The sequence below is a fragment of the Myotis yumanensis genome, unplaced genomic scaffold (genome assembly GCF_028538775.1).
Source record: "Myotis yumanensis isolate MYYU_CA2020_CCGP unplaced genomic scaffold, mMyoYum1.0.hap1 SCAF_1, whole genome shotgun sequence".
In the NCBI taxonomy this organism is placed as follows: Eukaryota; Metazoa; Chordata; class Mammalia; order Chiroptera; family Vespertilionidae; genus Myotis; species Myotis yumanensis.
The window spans coordinates 29664794-29683703 of record NW_027223752.1 but is presented as its reverse complement, the minus strand read 5'-3'; the positions used below and the strand labels follow the sequence as shown (position 1 = coordinate 29683703).

At 52.5% G+C, this 18910-nt stretch overlaps 1 protein-coding gene across 1 annotated transcript in view; it reads right to left on the bottom strand.

Moving 5' to 3' along the window:
* LTBP2 (latent transforming growth factor beta binding protein 2) overlaps positions 1-18910 on the bottom strand; it is a 93343-nt gene that overhangs the window by 59411 nt on the left and 15022 nt on the right. Inside the window, exon 3 of the mRNA XM_070416659.1 lies at positions 13087-13333. Within this exon, the coding sequence (XP_070272760.1) occupies positions 13087-13333 (247 nt within the window). The remainder of the gene's footprint in view (positions 1-13086; positions 13334-18910) is intronic.

Genomic DNA, 18910 nt, shown 5'->3' with positions numbered 1-18910 from the left:
GCGGTCCTGAAGCAGGGGTGCCTCAGTCTTCCAAGGGTCCAGAAGCCCCCTGAGCCTCATCACCAAGTGAGTTGCAAAGAGGCACATGATAAATGGCGGTGAGTTCCCACCCTGATCAAACCAAGTGGTGGTAAGGCTGAAGCCATTGAACGGAATGAAAACACAAGTCAGGGCCTATGGACACATGACAAGGGTTCCAGGAGATCAGAGGAGGAGGAGGAAGGAGAGGAGAGGCCTTTAGGCTGAGGGGATAGAGCTAGGATCACGTCCCAAAGCCAGGGAGAGCTTGGTACATGGGCATCTCACTACCATCAAACTGGCATGAGATGCCCCCCTCCTGAACCCTTGAGTTCCCAGCTCATGGCCTTTGGTACCCCTCTACCCTCTATAATATGCCCCCCACAACACACACACACACACACACACACACACACTCATGCTCTCCCCCTCCCCTTGTCCATCCCCTCTCCCCCCCCCCCCCCCCCCCCCCCACACACACAGAGCTGAACAGGCCTGCATGATTGGACAAAAAACACAGGCCTGTGACTTCAGATGAGTTTCCCCCACTCCTGGACTCGCCTGGACAGGCCCATTGTAGACAAAGGCAGTGGGGGGCCTGGGTCAAGGATACGCTCTCAGGGGCTGGCATGCTCTCTCAGGAGCTGAAACGCGGCCCCAGGACCACAAACAAAAGGAGATTTCTCCGAGAGCTGGGACCCAACCTGAGACGTCTTCGCTCAGTAACGTAGCAGCTCAAAGCTACCAACTGAGTCTATGCCAGACATCAGCTACAGGCATCTTCGTTTGTATTTTTGTTAAGCCCTTTACATTTGATGCCGATAGCGACTCTCTGCTGTAGGAACTATCGCCCCCTGTTTTCCAGAAGAGAAAACTAAAGCACAGAGAGGCTGTTACCCTGCCCGGGGTCCCCACAGCAGGGAGGTGCTGAGTGTGTCTCAGGGCCCAAGCTCCGTCTGCTGTTGGGGGTGACACTCGCCACCCTGATGCTCACCCTTGGCCATGACAGGAAACCTCACTTGGGCCAGAAACACCTTCGCGTGTTCTGGGCAAACTCCGAGTTCCTATTTGCCACTGCTGCTTTTTGATGCAAACAAAAGGCTCAGATAAACCCCAAAGTCTAGGGACAAATAAGAGTGGGTGCTTTCATGGCACATCTAAAAGGTGTCAGATGTATTTTTTAGATTTTAGTAAATCCTCTTGACCATTCTAGAAGGTAGTGATGTCATCCCCATCTTACAGATGAGAAAACTGAGGCTTGTGAGGTTAAATCCCTTGCTCTAGGCAGCATAGTTGTTAAGTGGTAGAGCTGAGAACCAAACCCAGACTGGTCTAACTGTAAGGCATAAGTGATTTCACAATTCCTCCCTCACACACTACTGCCTGCGGTAGGGGCTCTGACCTTGACCCAAGAACCTCAAAGACAGAACCAAATGTGGAGTCAATTTGCTTCCCAAGAGTGTGGGTTGGCTGGGGGCTCAGAAAGACATCCCGCTTCCTCTGAGGACCAGATTCCCTCGAGAGGCCTCTGATGCAACCCCCCACCGTCCGTTGGGTGCACCTGTGGGTGGACATGTTTGTCAGCAGCCAGGGGCTGAGGCGGGGAGGAGAATGCAGCATAGGGGACCAGCTGGGGGGAGAGAGGTGGTAGCTCCAGAGGTTTTGATTTGCAGTCTTCGTTTTGCAAGGAACGGGGATTTTTCTTTTCTAAAAGCACTGGACTTCCTTGAATCTTAGACCTTTAACAAATATTTTTTTAGGAGAAAAAAGAAGAAAAAAAAAACAACCACAAAATGCCTGTCACAGCTACTCACTTCCACAGTGAATCACGGACACAAAACCACAGCAATGTGGCTAACAAAGGAACTATGTGTTTTCACATTTTGTTATTGGAAATCATTTAGCAATAGCCACTATGTCATCTGCAGACAGACAGACAGACGTGCATACACACCCCTCTGGGTCCTAAGCAGCCAATCTTACAACCACGGTCATCAGATGACTTTGCATTTAACCATTTTCCTTTTCCGGGGAATTATCTTGCAAGACTTAAACCCTCCCCCTTAGCCCCCTACCAGAGATGGTGTGTGTATGTGTGTGTGTGTGTGTGTGTGTGTGTGTGTGTGCACGCGCGCATGCACATAGGTGAGCTGGTGATCGGGGGAGGATAAGGAGGAATGCTAACACATTGACTCAGCTCGATAAATGGAAACAAGTATACTTTTGAGAGTCCCTTACTGTTATCATAATACAACCTTCCCTCCGTATTCATGGGAGATTGGTGACAGGACCCCTCCTCACACATACCAAAGTCCATGGATGCACAAGTCCCTTGCATAATATCATGGAGTATTTGCATATAATCTATGCATATTCTCCCTCATACTTTAAAATCATCTCTAGATTACTTACACCTACTGCAATGTAAATGCTATGTCAATGGTTGTTATACTGTATTGTTTAGGGAATGATGACAAAAATAGAAGTCCATACATGTTCAGCACTGACTCTTAGGTCTGTTAGCAACAACGTAACTTTTTTTTTTTTTTTGAGTATTTTCTATCCGTGGTTGGTTGAATCTGTGGATGTGGAACCCACGGATACAGAGGGCTGACTGTACACTTTGGTACCACTTTGTTTCGGTAAAGTACTTTTCACCCAGGAAACTTACAGTTCCTTTTCTGACGGTGGCAAATTAGTTAAGTGGTGGCAGATTTAAACATTGTGTAACTGGAAAAACGACTAGAACCATGCATCTGAAACTTCCTCTACATTGTGAACAAGGGGTGAAACCTGATATATATTTGAAAACCCTGAGCTTAAAAGGAAAATTCACAGGACCTGAAAAAACTCCATCGTGATTTTTGAAGCATGATCTCTCAGCACAGCTTTCCACCCACACCCCACGGGTCTCTCTCTCTCTCTCTCTCTCTCTCTCTTTCTCTCCCTCTTTCTCACTTACAACTCCCCCTCCTCCCTCCCCCCTTCCCCCCCCACCATCAACCCAGAGGTGGCATTTACTGAGCAGCCACGGTCTGCACAAAGCCACCGGATGGGACAGACATTCCCTGGGGCATCTGAGAATGAGTATTAACTGTCTTTCCATTCCCTCCTTGCTTCATCTCTCCCTAACTCTTTCTTTTCAAACAAAAATCCTAGAGGATTAGGTCAGTTAAATGCTATGAGTACAGCCACAAGCTTGAAATGTTTGTCACTATTTTTTTTCAAGCTGGATGCTGGAAATTGCATACATTAATGTTTTAATGACCCAGCAGGCTCCCCACACATGGCCGTGGGGAATGCTGCTCCAGGTTCTGGCCAGGATTCCATAGTTTCCTGAAAAAGACACTGGGTGCCACGCCGGCCCCAGTCCTCGGCAGCTCCCACCCCAGGCTGGCAGGTCTGCACCTGTCTCCGCTCACCTGCGCTAGGGGCTGCTTAGCAAAATGACTGCACGCATGGGTCCCGGAGCCTCGAGCAGAGCTGGGCTGCAATCGCCCTGTGGAGTGGGGGCAGCAGGAGTCTCCTCCTCATCGGGTCACTGTGGGGACTGGCCAATGAGCTGGAGATCTCCTACCTGCCCCAGCCCACGTGGGACCCCGCAAGGAGCAGGGGTATGCATCCCCCGGCTCCCTCCTGAGGGGCCTCTGTGGGTGGGCGGTGGGTGGAGGCCGTGTTCCTCTACCAGAGGCCACAGCCCTGTTGTGGCCCAACGGCTGGAGCCACGCTGGGTGTCAGTGGCCCCTGCTCCCTGCCCCCTTGAGACCTGGAGGGTTAAGTAAGGACTTCCCTACACAGCTACCCCTGGGTACCCCCTCCTTTGTGGTCTGCCCTAACCCTGTCTGTGCCCTTGCAGATAGGCCCTTTATCGAACTGTCCCCTCGGAGGGTGTCACCTTTTCCTGCTGGAACCCCTGATAGAAAGGGCATCAGCTATCAGGTACTGAGTACTGAGCTATGTGGCTTGGCACCTTATCCACGATATTTTCTTTTACTCTGACTGCAACCCTGTGTTTTATTTTATTCTGTCCAGTATTCGCATCAGCAATGTATACTGAGACTCAGAGAGGTGAAGAAACTCATATATAGGGTGTCCTTCCAAAATGTATACACACTTTGAGTGATTATAAAGGCAGAGTTTATTAAAATGCACCTCGTTTTCAAAATTGAGCTATGACCTCCTACAGTGTGTATACATATTTTGGGGGGACACCCTGGAGTATCAAATAGATAAGCAGCAACAGAATCAGATGAAACTGGGGTCTGACTCATGACCCATGATCTTAACCACGATGCCATACTATTCCCAACATTAAATTAGGAGGAGCCTGTAAAGGGCTTCGCATAGTAGGCCCGCTGACTCAATCATGCTCAAAAAGGAGAGGTTAAAATAACAACCCTACCACGCTGAAAAACCCGCAGTCCTCAATTCTACTATGACATCACCCTAACCCAACCCTAACCACAACCCTCAGGTTATAACCTCATCCTAACACCACACCAAAGTTCCCCTAACCACCACCCTGTTGTGAAATAGAATGTCACCTCAACCAGAACCTTAGTCCCACACAGTCCTGGCCGAAACATTCGCCACTGTAGCCACACTTCTAGGCGCCCCCTTAGGCTGAGGCTAGGTCAGGGCTGTGGTGAGCACCGGCTCTCCCTGTCCCTCTGGCCTGGGTGCCTGCCCTCATCCCAGCGGCAGGGGGAGCCCCGCACCCCACTCCACGTCTATGCCGTACTTGGGCTCAACATAATAGGACACAAGACATGTGTGCAACATCCATTTCCGGGATGTCACCGAGCTGGTGACTCTGGTGTGGGGAGGAGAGGAAAGGAGAGGAGAGAGAAGGGGAGGAGACCCCATCACAGTGCCTGAAACTCAGAGCAGAGTGCAACAAGCCCTGTGGATGGTGATGAGGAGAAGGGGAAGTAGAAGAGGAAGAGGCTTGTAGCTTTCTCCATCACTTTGCTGCAGCTGTGGGCAGATAGGAGGCCAACAGCTCCTATGTCAGAGACTATAGGGCTGGGGCCGAGCTGGCCTGGGAGGAAGCTCCTCTCTGGCACCTCACCTAGGGAAGCATCCTGATAATCCTCAGCTCAGGGAGAGTCCGGAAAAAGGGCATCATGCAGTCCTCATCAGAGATTTGGGGGCTGTCCCGGGCCATCTAGGCCAGATGTCCACCTTCAAGCTTAGAGAGGGAGGGAGGCAAGTGTGCAGGAAGCAGACACTACTTCCCTTGAATCTGCCCACTTGCTCTGTGGGGGGAGCAGGAAAGCCTGGGCCCCCTTGTCCCCTGAGCACCCAGAGGCCTGAGCCTGGCATCTTCACCAGCCCGGAGGTGGAGGAGGAGGCTTCCAGGCTCTGCTGCACAGAGAGAGGCACATTGGCCCCACCTTCCTCGTGACCTAAGGGCCAGATTGCGTGCCCAGTGACTCTGCCCAGAGCCCATGTCTTCTTGCTATTCACACGGGTACCTCACGGCCAGCTATGCCCTGCCCGGGCCCTGAGTGCCATGGGTCTCAGGTATTTGGGGGGGTTGGAGAGGCACACATTAACACTCTAAAAAGTCCCAGAGGCCACCTTCCTTTTAGAGAAACCTAGAAGGGGCCTCCGCAGCTAAACCTAGCCAGAGAAGACAGCCTGAGAGCGACATGCTTTGTGGGCGTCATGGGAGACATTCCCTTTGGGAAGAAGCTGGGCCCAGGGTCCCCACATACAGCTGCACAGGCTGCGCATCACACAATCTGTCATAGAGACTGTGAAGTGGGAGTTGTCTCCTGCTATCGTGTCCAGTGACTAAAAGGCCCAGCACAGAACAGCCTGCCTTCCCCTCTCCCCGACGGGAATGGGGTGCTTCGGACGCACCCAGCTACTCCCAGAGATGAGCACAGTCGGCAGGAACTGAGTGCCAAGGGGCGCTGCATAAACCCTCATGTGGCCCATCTCCACTCCCAGAACACTCTGCAAGCCCAGGGTGCCTGCCCATCCCGGCTGCCGTGGGCAGTGAAAGAAGTTCTCATTGAGGGACAGGTCCCTCTGCTCTTTCAAAAGCAGCAGCAGGGCTCCCGTGACTTCAGACCTGGGGCAGCAGAGCCCTTTCCGTTTGTTCTGGCTGGAGGCCCAGAGTGAGCATCTCCTTCTGACTCCTCCCTTCTGAGCACCCCTCTTCCAAACCCACTGCCCCAGGGCAGGGGCTCATGGCACTCTTCTAAGGCCCAAGAGATGGAAGAAACTGGAAGGAGACCCCATCACAGCTGCCACAGCCCCGCCCCAGGCTCCCGGCACTCCGCAGGGTCTGCCAAGCCCTGCTCTGGCTGCCCTGCAGTCACTCTTAGGAGAAAAGTCTGACCCCCGTGGCCAACGGGCACAGGGTGGGCGGGCGCCCACCGGTTGGGGGCATGGGGAGAGCCCCTTCCTGATCAGTGGCACGCTAGGGGGTGGGCCGAGTGCAAGCTCAGAAGGGAATGGACCCGAGGCCTCCATCTCTGCTCCAGGCAGCAGCTGGGGATACACTGCGGCAGGATGTTCGTTCAGTAGCTACTTATTAAGTGCTTACTCTACGCCAGGCGCTGCTCTGGGAGCCTGGGATGTAGCTGAACAAAACAAAGATCCCTGCCCCGGAGGAGCTCATACTGTAGTTGGGGAAAAACAGACAAAAAACATAATTAGTACATCATGTCATGTTAGAAAGTGGAAAATAAAAAGTGAGCCAAACGGGGACTCTCAAGTGGGAGGTTCACGATATTAAATAACAGGAAAATGGGAGACAACTCCCTCCAGGAAGGGGCCAGGTCGAGGGTCACCACGAACAGCCGCACGGGCTGTGCCCTGCACAACGGTTGGGAACCCGTCCCAGAGACGATGACCTGAAGGACAGCTCCTGGTGTCTACAGTGGCTAAGGTTAGCCCTGAGGTTAAAACCTTAAAGAGACGGCCAGGCAGGGCCTCGGTGAGAAGTTTCTCCTGAAAGTAACCCACTCACGTATATGAGGTGTAAACAGATGCCTCAGCCCACTGTCAGGCCTGCTGAAGAATTACAGTAATTCACCAAGAAACTTCTCACCCACACCGTTTCAATTAATTCTCACAACCTCCCAGAGACATTAAGGTTTAGGGAATGAAGTCCCCACGGTCACTGCGCTAGTTACTAGCCCAGCCAGAAGCAAGATTGGGTCCCCTAATTCCAAGTCTTTTCAAAGTGTAGTCCAGGTCCTACGGATTGGGAAATTCCAGAAAAACTCCAGGGTACAAGCTTGGGGCTCAGAGTTATAAAAACAATCAGGAAAAAAAAAAAAAAGACAAGAAAAGGAAGGAAAGCAACAACTCCCGGAGTCCCAAGTCCGAAACCTTGACTCAGTCTGGATTATAGGGTTGAGTCAATGCTGCAGGGAGGCACCACTCAGTGGCCCCCGGCATGTGTGACACAGCACAAAAGATGCGGCTGCTGAACCCATCGCAGCCTTGCCAGGGAGGACTGGAGGCCAGACTGTCAGGGACAGCCAAGGTCTGCCCTGGCGAAAGACGTCACATGTCCTTGTCACGAAGCGGTAAAGGGGGAATAAGCACGTTTTCCCATGGGGGACATTGAATAGCCAAACTGGAGGCCACCAGCTGAGGTCATGAACTCTTTGTCCCTTCTGTGCCAGCTGCCCTCTCCCCAGGGAACTCGTTTCTGATTCTGGGTCATCAATCTCCTAGGAATTTCCCTTGCCATTCTGTCGGGTCGGGGTGCCTGGGTCCCCCTGGTAGAGCCTCCAGGTGTCACTGAGAAGGAAAGACCGGAGGGGAGGAAGCAAGCCATGTGTGTTGGGGGACGTGCTTGACGGGGGTTGAATTGTGTCTGCCAAAAAAGGTATGTTGAAGTCCTAACGCCCAACCTGTGAATGTGACCTTGTTTGGAAATAGGGTCTTAGCAGGTGTAATTGGTTAGGTTTAGAGGTGGTTCTACTGGATTAGGGGAGATCCTAAATCCAATGAGTGGTGCCCTTAGATTACAGTGGTTCTCAACCTTCTGGCCCTTTAAATACAGTTCCTCATGTTGTGACCCAACCATAAAATTATTTTTGTTGCTACTTCATAACTGTAATGTTGCTACTGTTATGAATCGTAATGTAAATGTCTGATATGCAGAATGGTCTTAGGCGACCCCTGTGAGAGGGTCGTTCGACCGCCAAAGGGGTCGCGACCCACAGGTTGAGAACCACTGCCTTAGAAGGACATCACACGCGCAGGACCCGGTGACAACAGAAGCAGAGATTAGGGCGATGCAGCTATAAGCTAAGGGACACAAGGATCGCCGGGAGCCAACAGATGCTAGGAGAGAGGCATGGCACTGATTCTCCCTCAGCTTCCACCAACACCGTGTTTTCGGACTTCTGGCCTCCTGAACTGTGAGAGAATAAGTTCCTGGTGTTGTAAGCCACTCAGTGTGTGGTAATTTGTTATGACAGACCTAGGACACGAACAGTGTTCCGGAGGGACACAGCAAGTGCGACGGCCCTAAGGTGAAAGCATTTGGGGGAAAACCAGTGGCAGAAACAGGTGAGTGAGGAGAGCAAGTGGTGAGAATTGACATCAGAGATCTTATGGGGGCCGGATCATGTAGGGCCGCCCTTGTGGCAAGCCCTTGACAATGGAGCTGTCCACTTCGGATAGAGGGTCCCAGCTGGAATGGGCTGCAGTGGTGGCTGTGCCTGGCCCCCATGATCTCTGTCCCCTGGTGTTATACCTTTGAACATGTTGCACGAAATGGCAAAAGGAAATTACAATTGCAGATGGAATTTGGGTTTCTAATCAGCTGACCTTAAACTAGGGAGATTAAGTTGGGTTATTCAGGTGGGCCCAATGTAATCACATAGGCCCTTAAAGTGGAGAAAACAAGAGTCTGTGAGAGGTTCAGCCAAAGAGGAAGCAGAGGGAATTCAAAACATAAAGATTTCATCTGCCATTGCTTAGCTTTGAAGATAGGAAGGTGGCCACAAGTCAAGGAATGTGGGCAGCTTGTAGATGCTACCACAAAGGAACAGGGACCTCAGTCCTACACCTGCAAGGAACTGAATTCTGCTAACAACCTGAATGAACAGGAATCAGATTCTCCCCTACAGCCTCTGTGACACCTTAACTTTAGCCTGATCAGACCAGTATCAGATGTTTGAACTATAGAACTGTGGCAAATCGTTATCTCAGCATAGAAAATTAATCCAGGGGATATAAAGAGAAGCAGCCCACTGAGAGCCACCACCACGGGGTCCACACCGTCCCAGATACCTCCCCACCATCCCGTTTGCTTTGCTCAGCACTGTCTTCCAGGCCCATGTTGCCCAAGTACTGACTAAACAGGCTTAGATGTCCCCAGGGGTCAACCTCTAAGTCCTGGTTGACTTAGGTCAGGCTAAGGAGCAAACCCAGTGAAAGTCCTTCCCATTCTGAGAAATGTCGTTAAACCTCACCTTGACCCCATCTGCCATAAAGCCGATGAGACTGGTCCTTATGGAGCAACCAAGCTGACACAAAGCCACCACTGGTGCTACTGCTACATCTGCTAGTAGGTCTGCACACACAGACACACGTGCATACACACGCACACACATGCACGGCCATACGTATGCACCCTGACTTTCTATCTGCTCTTTGCCACAGTCTTCTATCCACTCAAGTCCCCAAGGCAAAGAGAACCAGCCAGCTGGTGGTTAACAGGTACTGAACATGAACTCAGGCACCATAAGATGTGCTCTACCCATATGATCTCATATAATCCTCTCTACAATCCTATCAGGTAGAGACAACTGACTCAGAGTGGTTAGGATGCTTGCCTAATATCACACAGCTGATGAGTAGTAAATAAATCCCAGGACCGGAACCCAGGATTGTCCACAAACCCAGGCTAGAACCCTCACTACTCATGGTGAGGTACACGGACCAGCAGCAGCAGCATCACCTGAGACCTGACACTCACCCAGACCTGCTGAACCAGAAGCTGCATGTTAACGAGTTCCCAGGCGATTCACTTCCCTTTGCGGAGCTGAGAAGCACTGCTTTCCCAGGTCTGCTGGTTTCAGGTTGTTGTAACCACGCCCTTCCCGATCTCTTAAGGCCCTTCCTCAGCTGCCTGGCTCTTGCTCCCCAGGTGGGGAGGCCCTCTGCCCAGACTTGGGGAACAAGCCTGGACCCAGAGTTCAGGAGCAGTTAGCGCAGGCCACAGCTGGACAACATCTAGCCATGTCTGGCTCTTGTAGGGCGTGCTGCCTGCTGCCTCAGACTCTCCTGGCCCCTCCTTCTCATCTTCCTTCTGGGACGCAAGTCTTTTGGCCTCCATCTAATTCTCTCTTAAAGAGGGCCTCTGGCTGTCACCAACCCCTGCAGTGTCTCCCCCTCTTGGACATTTGTACCCCTCTCTTGCTCCTAGAATGCCCCTGAGTCATGTCACTCCCTCTCGCTCAGTGGTCGGCAAACTCATTTAGTCAACAGAGCCAAATATCAACAGTATAACGATTGAAATTTCTTTTGAGAGCCAAAGTATTTAAGCTTAAACTATATAAGTAGGTACATTGTTATTAACTTAATTAGAGTACTCCTAAGGCTTAGGAAGAGCCACACTCAAGGGGCCAAAGAGCCGCACGTGGCTCGCGAGCCGCAGTTCGCCGACCACTGCTCTAGCTGGACACCAAGGGCCTGTCCAAGTTGCCACCAGGAGAGAGGCAAGCGGCTGCTTGGGAAACCTGGCTATACTCACAGGAAATGTCTGACACCACAAGGCGAGCAGGATTTGGCCTCCCAAAGCAAAACACAGCTGGGCCGACAGCGGGCCACTCGGACTTTCCCAGATTTCATGGCACTGAGGTCCCAGAGCAGAGAGAGACTGCTGGCCTGGAGGCTACAGCTCATTAAAAACATCACAGTAGCCCCTGGCCAGGGAGCCTGTGAAGCTCAAAGAGGGTGGCCCTGCTGTGGGCCATGGACCTCACCCTGGGCCTTCGCCCCCCCAGCATCTCTTGCATATGTGAAACCTTCGCTGGGAGATCAGGGGCTCCCTAGCTCATCCTCCTTTCCCCTCAGCTTCCTCCTCTCCCCAGCATCAAGCCTCATTCATTTATTCATTCAACTTCTGCTGATTGAGCACCTGCCGTGTTAGGTACCAGGGCCACGTTCATAAATGAGTGGATAGACGACTGTGGCGAAGAGCAGTCCCTTGCTCTCAGGAGCTCCTGGTCCAGTGAGCAAATAAACAGACCACCCCAAGGCAGAGTGAAGAATGCTACACAGGGAGGCAGGGGCCTCCCCTCCTCCTGCACTCTGAGCCAGGCCCTTAGTTCCAGGCACGGGGTGAGGGTTCAATGCCAAGTCTTCAGTTTGGACCAAGTGATAGAGTACTAATGCAGACTGAGTGCTCTCTATAAGCTAGGACCATGGGAGGAGCTTCGGGGAAATCCAGGGTGTGAGACGGAGTCCCTGCCTCCCAGGGCACAGGCCACACAGTCTGATTGCAGACACAGGGCACAGACCCACAGAGATCCATGCCAAGTGTGTGCTGCAGGAAGGCAGGCCGCTGGGTAGAAGTGACTGGGGAGGAGGGGTTGGAGAAAGCAGGAATGGGCCTTGAAGAATGCGAGGAGCAGGGTGGGCTGGCAAGATGGGGCAGGGGATGTCACAGCTCTGACTCAAGGGTGTGAGTAGAGAATGACCTGCCTAGCAACCACCCTCCAACACTTGCATGCAAGCACCGCACACACACACACACACACACACACACACACACACATAGGAAAGATCAGTGCATCATGAAATGAATGAATCACACAAGCCAAAAGAGAGGTTGCAGGGCAAAGCTCAGCTGAAAGGACTCTGCTCCCAGCCTGCTCCTGGTTGGCCCTGAAGCTGGTACCACTAGGGCTCCCTCAAGTGCCTTCCCACCACCTGGGACCCTCAGCTGGGACTAATCAGAACAAGGCTCAGGCCCTGCCCCTGCGTTGTCCACCTAGCTCTGCCCCTCTCTCTGCCCAGCATCCCTGGGCCTTAGCCTAAGGGTTTGGCTCTTTTGGTTTTGACCTTGGAGCTCCCGGGGCCTGAACCTGAGTTCATCATTCAGCTCTTTCTGCTCCCGGCTGCCTTTGGAAACCACCTGCTTGGGTGGTCGGGCCTTGGAACCCCACCTTACCAGGACTCTGGTCAGCCCCGCCCCCTCTTCAGAGTTGCTAGACAATCTCAAGCTCCTTTCCTTTCTCTCCCGAACCTTCCACTGGGACCCGACCTCCCCATCAGCCTTCTCTCCCTGGTTCTCTTGGCCTCCAAAGGGCAAACCCCCTTTTTCCCCTTAGTTCAGCAAGGCAAGGTTGCAACACTTCACAAAGAACTTCCCAAGTAGAAAACGAATGGAAAAATTAACCTGAAAAACCAAAAGGAAAACACAGCTCTCTAGAAATGGACCAGTTTACAAAGTTCAGATTTCCTGTCCTGAGCTAGAAAAAGTCTAGCCAGTTTAGCTGGCAAGCAGGCCAGGGAGCCCTGCCCGTGAACACTCTCTTTGCCCACTTTTTCTTTTACTCCCTTCCCCACATGCTCCTGCTTGGCCCCTCCAAGGAGAGAGGTTAGCATTGGGTGGCGAGTCCTTCCTGCATCACAGAGACCACAGGTAGAGAAGGGGGAGGAGAAGGCGAGACATTTATAAAGAGTTTACTATGTGCCAGGCCCTGTGCTAAGCCCTTTCCTTGTGTTGACTAATCTAGTCTTACAACAACTCCATGATTGTGGTTATCATCATGGCCTCCACCCCACTGAGGAGGAATCAGAAAGGTAACTTGCCCAAGGTCACCCACCTAGGAAGTGGCAATGCCAGCAACGGAAACAAGAGAGCCTGGTCTCCTCAGCTTTCTTCTACCTCCCGCCTCCCCTACCCACCTCAGCCTGGCAAAGCCTATGCCAACCCCAACCCCTGCTCTCCTGCCCTCCACACCACTGGTGGGGCAGGGAAGGGGGAGGAAGGACAGCTCGGCCTTCTCCGAGACTGTCACCAAATGGTCCTAAGGAAGAAGCCCCCGGCCCCACGTCCCCCCTGAGGAGGGGACTTACCTGGCTGGTGGCAGCTGTGGCGTCAGTGGCTGCGCTCTGGCTGCTGTGCTTTCTCTGGCTGTGCTGCTCCTGCGCAAGTTGTGTGAACCCTCAGCTGAGCGTTGGGGAGCTGGCCTCGAGTTCTGGGGGTCAAATTCCTCCTCGGGGATGACCTCCTCGCAGCGGGCTCCGCGGAAGCCAGAGCGACACACACAGAGCTGGGGCCGGCTGCAGGAGCCCCTGTTCTGGCACGGCGGCTGGCACACAGCTAGGGAGACAGGGAGAGGGGTGAGGGCAGGGGCAGGGGGCCTGACACCCACTTGTCAGAAGGGCCCCTTGCCTTGTGCTGCTTGGCCTCCTCCACTTCCGCTGGCCTCCGAAGGCTCCCTGGCCCCATTTCTCTCTCCCCGTCACCCACAGGTCTCCAGGGGAGGTTTGCCTGTCATCTTTGGACAACCAAAGAGGGAATGACCAGAGGTGTGGAGGCGCTCACACCGCCACCTCCAGCAGAACCTCCTGACATTGTGCTATGCACTCAAGACCCTACTTTGTTGTGTCTCTTTACCATGAAGGCAGAGTTCAGATGTTTTGTTTTGTTCCCTCTGGTAGTTCAAGAACTCAGAATAGAGACTGTCACAGCGTAGACTCTCAATACTGAATGAATGAATGAATGAATGAACGAATGAACGAACGAATGAAGAATGAGTCTGCTTCATGGGAAAAGGCTCAACACTGGCCTGAAAGTTGGGGGTTTGAGTTGTTGGTCTCCCACAAGTCATGTGATCTTGACCTCACTGAATCTGTTTCCTCATGAATCACATGAGGATGGGCTAAGGAGGCTGGGGGATACTGAGGGTCTTTCAAAGGCATCTTCAGCGCGACAGTCCCTACTCTTCTTCCTCTTTTGAAATCATCTGCTCTGAAGCTCCCACCCTGCTTAGCAAGTGGTAGTACTCCTGACTGGGAGCTGGGGGGATTCTCTGTCCTAGGCCGTGGGTCCAGCCTGGGGGTAAAGTGGGGCTGACCTGGACTCCTTCCTCCAAGCCAGCACTGTGCAGCAGCCACTGGCCACAGGGGCCATGACTTCTCTTCACTGCCCTTCATCATCTTGCAACATCAGAGCCCCTACTGTGTGCTAGGCACTATAGACAAAGTCTTTGTCCACATGGAGCTTGCAGTCTAGTGAGGGTGACCAAGAAGAAACAAGAAAACAGTAGCATAATGTTGCTCAGGCAGTATCACGGGTGATGTACTGGTCTGTGTCCAATCAGGCGCTTTAGATGCAGTGGTCAGAGGAAGCTGCTCTGAAGAGTGAGATGTGACTGGTGCAAAAGAGGCGGACGGGCAAAGATATGGACAAACTCCTTCAGGCAGAGGGATAGGCAAGCGCAAAGCTCTGGAGGCTGGAAGGAACATGGAATGTCCTGGGAGTTGTGAGAGGCCCAGGGATGCTGGGGTCTAGCGACAGAGTGGGAGTGTATTCAGTGAGGGAAGCAGAGGCAGATTTTGCAGCCCCCACCTAACTACCTGCCAGGTCCCTGTCACTACCCCCCATCCTGGGAGACCAGCCCCACAGCCAAGCCGGGGCCAGCAAACACTGCGGAAGGAGGTATGCCCAGGCCAGGACTCTGCCCGGTTTAGGGAGGAAATAGAAAGGGAAGGCCTGAGTGGTTTTATGTGGACCACAAACGCTGTATCACTCCTAGTCCCTCAAAGCCACCCCTCTCTCCTGGCAGAGACTTAAAGCCTGGTGTGGGCGAGAGGAGGTCATGCAGCAGCCCCCTCCCCCCGTCTAGGTGTTGCTTCCTCCTTTGAGTGGGTGGTCCCTGCCTTTAAGATGGCCTTTCGAAACCAGTCTAGCTTCCTCCTCTCCCCTCCTGGGCTCTGAGGACAGCTCATTCTTGACTCTAACATCTTCCATTCTCTAAAACCTACAGCCCCAAATTCCTGACTCACGGTGACTCGCTTACTTCTGGCTCTGCCTTCCTTGCCAATACATCCTGCAAACAGTTAGCAAGCACCCTCTTGGTCATAGTGGGTGCCGGGGATGCAAAGACAGCAAGACTGGTCCTGCGTGGAGAAAGCTCTGCCCCGTGGTGGTTTCTCATAACTACGGAAGCCCCGTGCCAGGCAGGGAGTTAGGTCCTCAGGCAGAGCAGGGTTGGCACGCTTCGCTTGGTACAACGAACAGCTCATGGAAAATGGGTAGTTGGGGGGCGGGGGATATAAACATGGCATTTAATATGTATATAACATTGTGGTAAATAAAAATCCTAAAAGGGTTCCAAAGCAGCCGGGTTGTTGGCGGAAAAACCTCCGTGGGCAGATAACCTTTCTGGATCAGATCTTCTTGGGAAGGTTTTCCAGCAGGTTTCAGGTTTGCAGAGGTGCTGAGCCAGCCCTCCCGGACTTCATTTGCATTCGCTCTTGAGTTGTTTTCATAAGTCTCAGCAAGAACTGACTTCCGCGCTAAAGTAAACACTTGAGTGCGGGTCTGAGCTGAGACTCTGCATTAGGGGATTGGAGCATAAACTCCTCTCCTCTCTCTCCAGTCCCCGCAAATCACCTCAAAATGGCCCCAAATGGTGGCTCCAAGTGCCTATGAAAGGGTACATTCTTACGACAGTTTTTACTGGTCTACCATAAAATAAGGGAAATAAAAACAGTTTCCTGAGCTCTTTGTAATGCCTTTTCCCCCATTTCAAAATGTCTTTTATTTTGAACTTATATCATTTTTTTGGTTTAATTAAAATGTTCTTTTTTAATAAAGATGGATGGCAAATGGTAGTTTGTTTTTCTAACACCCTCCAAGTGGAAAGCTGGCTACTGTACTTTGGTGCCGAAGACGTTTTTGGATATTTTACCGGTGCATGAAATCCAGAAGTTAGGGACACTTTGGGAAGGAGGGGGCAATAGTGTCACGTATCCTTTTGCTTGAAAGAGACTGAAGCAAAACATTCCTCTGTCAAATGAGTACATATTTCAAAACTGAAGGATCTGAAAGGAAATCAGCCAACTCAGAATGGCCTACGGCAGGGGCTGCTGTTGAAAGCAAATAAGGGAACGCCGAGGTCCGGGAGAGACCGTTCTGTGCAGCGCTGTGGGGATTTTCAGTGGGAAAACTCCCAAACACGGAGGGCCCAGAAGTCTTTATGTTTTACTTCCAGAGCCTCGTCACTTCCATTTTTCCTCAAGAGCAGAGATTGTGCCTTACCCTTGAGAAATTGCCCCAGGATGGGGGATGAGGCTTGAGTGAGTCTTCATTGACTGATTATTGGTGAAATGTTAGGAAGCAGGAAGCCACGATGTCCAAGTTTGATTGATTATTGGTGAATGGTTATCAAGCATGATGCCACACTGTCCATGTTTAGCCATCGAGGACACACCCTGGCCCCTCCCTGATGACAGCCGGCATCCTCAGACAACCGAAAGGTGATGGATGCTGTTACCAGTCTCCCTGTGCCCACTGGCCCATGCCAGGCCTTGGCCATTCATAATTTGGACTCCTCCATACCTCCCTGGCATGCTCTTCCTCACTGAGGATTGGGCATGTGGAAAGTTTCAGCTTTGGGAGTTCAGCTCTATGGAGTTAGCACGATGCCAAAAGAAAGGGGAACAAAAAGAAAACTTTCAAAATTGCTTTGAAAGTAAGAAATAGAAGGCATTGCTCCTCCAACCCCCTGCCTTCTGGCTGTGCCTCTTCTACCTTCACTCTGCTCCAAAACAACAAAGCAGAGGTTTGCTCAGATTTTCCACACAAAACCCCCACCTTTGGGAGGAGACCAAATTTGGGGTGGGCAGGCCTGGGGAAGGTTCTGGAAAGAGCTCCCACCATGTGGGCTGCTCCTACCATTTGCCGAGAGCCTCTGCGATCAACCACTTGGTAGCAGTAAGACACGGGGTTGGGAGTCAGTGGGATCAAGTTTGACTGCAGCTCAGCCACATCCCGGCTGCGTGCCCTTGGGCACATCTCACCTCATTGAGATTCTCCAACTGGTGCCTCAGTTGTCTCATCCATAAGGTAGGTCTGAGAATTCCTGCCTCAAAGAGTTGTTGTGAAACTCAATAGAGATCATGGATGTGGAAGTACTTCGTACTCTTGAAAGCTGTGCTGTCCAATAGTGTGTAACGCTGCAGCCACGAGCTGCCTGTGGCTATTTAAGATGAAATCGGTTAAAGTTAAATAACATTCAAAATTCAGTTTCTCGGTTGCACTAGCCACATTTCAAGGGCTCAATGGCCACATGTGGCTCATGGCCACCGTGTTGAACAGAGGATAGCACATGCAGGAAGTTCTACTGGACAGCACTGCAAAGCATAAAAACCACCATAACCCCAATGGGAGCAGCACGGGGGCTTCTGAACTTCTCTGCTATGACCCTTTTCCCAGAGAAAGGTAAGGTCAACTCAGGCTCCAGTTAGACCAGCGGTTCTCAACCTGTGGGTCGCGACCCCTTTGGCGGTCGAACAACCCTTTCACAGGGGTCGCCTAAGACCATCCTGCATATCAGATATTTACATTACGATTCATAACAGTAGCAACATTACAGTGATGAAGTAGCAATGAAAATAATTTTATGGTTGGGTCACAACATGAAGAACTGTATTTAAAGGGCCAGGAGGTTGAGAACCATTGAGTTAGACCAAGCCTTGTGGTCCAGAAGGCAGGGCTGTTTTCCAGGTGTTAAATTGAGCCAGTCCCCTCTCTACACCCGCTACCACCTACCAGGAAAGGCTTTTGTCATCAGCTCTCTCTCTTGGGCCCAGGGACACCTCCTCCCTCCATCTATAACCCCTTAAGGGAGGCACTGACTTCAGGGTGGTCCCCTTAGGCCTGTGGCCTCCTCCAAGGCCTCCAATGCCACCCACTCTTGTCTGGAAAATGAGCCTCCACTCCAGATCAGACTCGGGGCCCAGACCTCCCACACCTGAAGCTCAGCTGCTCCCCCATTAAAACTCCATCTTGTCTAAAATTTGTGTCAGTGCACCACTTAGGACCTACCCACAGAGCTACCCTATTCCTCCCTCACAGAAAGGAGACCCAGATGTCAGAGGTCCCCAAGGCCATCCTTGTCTGGCTCCCACACCTTAGAATGAACCTGGGGACGCATCCTCTACACTTCCAAGCTCTGCCCAGTGTCTGTGTCCCCAGGCCCTGACCTCAGCCCCAAGCCCCGAGGCAGTGGGAGAAGTCAGGCCCTGAGGGACGCACCCCGCTCCCACCACAGCTGTGCTGGGGCCGCAGCACAGGATGGCTGGAACAGCACTGGGGCTCAGGGGCCAGCCAAGCGCCCGGCTCCAAAATAGCAGTTGTGTTCACATAAAAGCCTCTAATGAGAGAAAGATGCCGTTCTTGGCCCCTCGCGCGCTCTCTGCAGACGCTGTCTGGCAGGCCGAGTGGGCCTCTACCGTTTGGCAGGGAGAGGGGAGGAAAGGGAGGTGTGAGTCAGACCTTGGCCCCCAGCCCCTCTGCATGGACCGCCCTGCTAATTGCATTAACAAATGCCTCGATGCTGGGCCAGTTGGAGGCCAGGGCCAGGGAGCAGCCCCAATTCCCACGGGCTCTAGCAGGCATGAGGAGGGGGACCACGAGCAGGGCTGTGGCCCAGGGCTGAGGCATGGGTTCGCCTCCAGCTCCTGCTCCAAAGCAGAAGAGTGACTGTCCACCCTGTCACAGCCCCCAGAGCCTTGTCTGGAAGGAGACCATAGTTCCGGAGCAGTCCCTGTAGATGAGGGAAGGATGGGGTGGGGTCCTGGGACAGCCCCCATCAGGGATGAGACTAGGGACCAGTCTTTTCCAGGGGAGCAGCTCCAGGGCATGAAAGAGAGTTGTGTGCAGACAGGG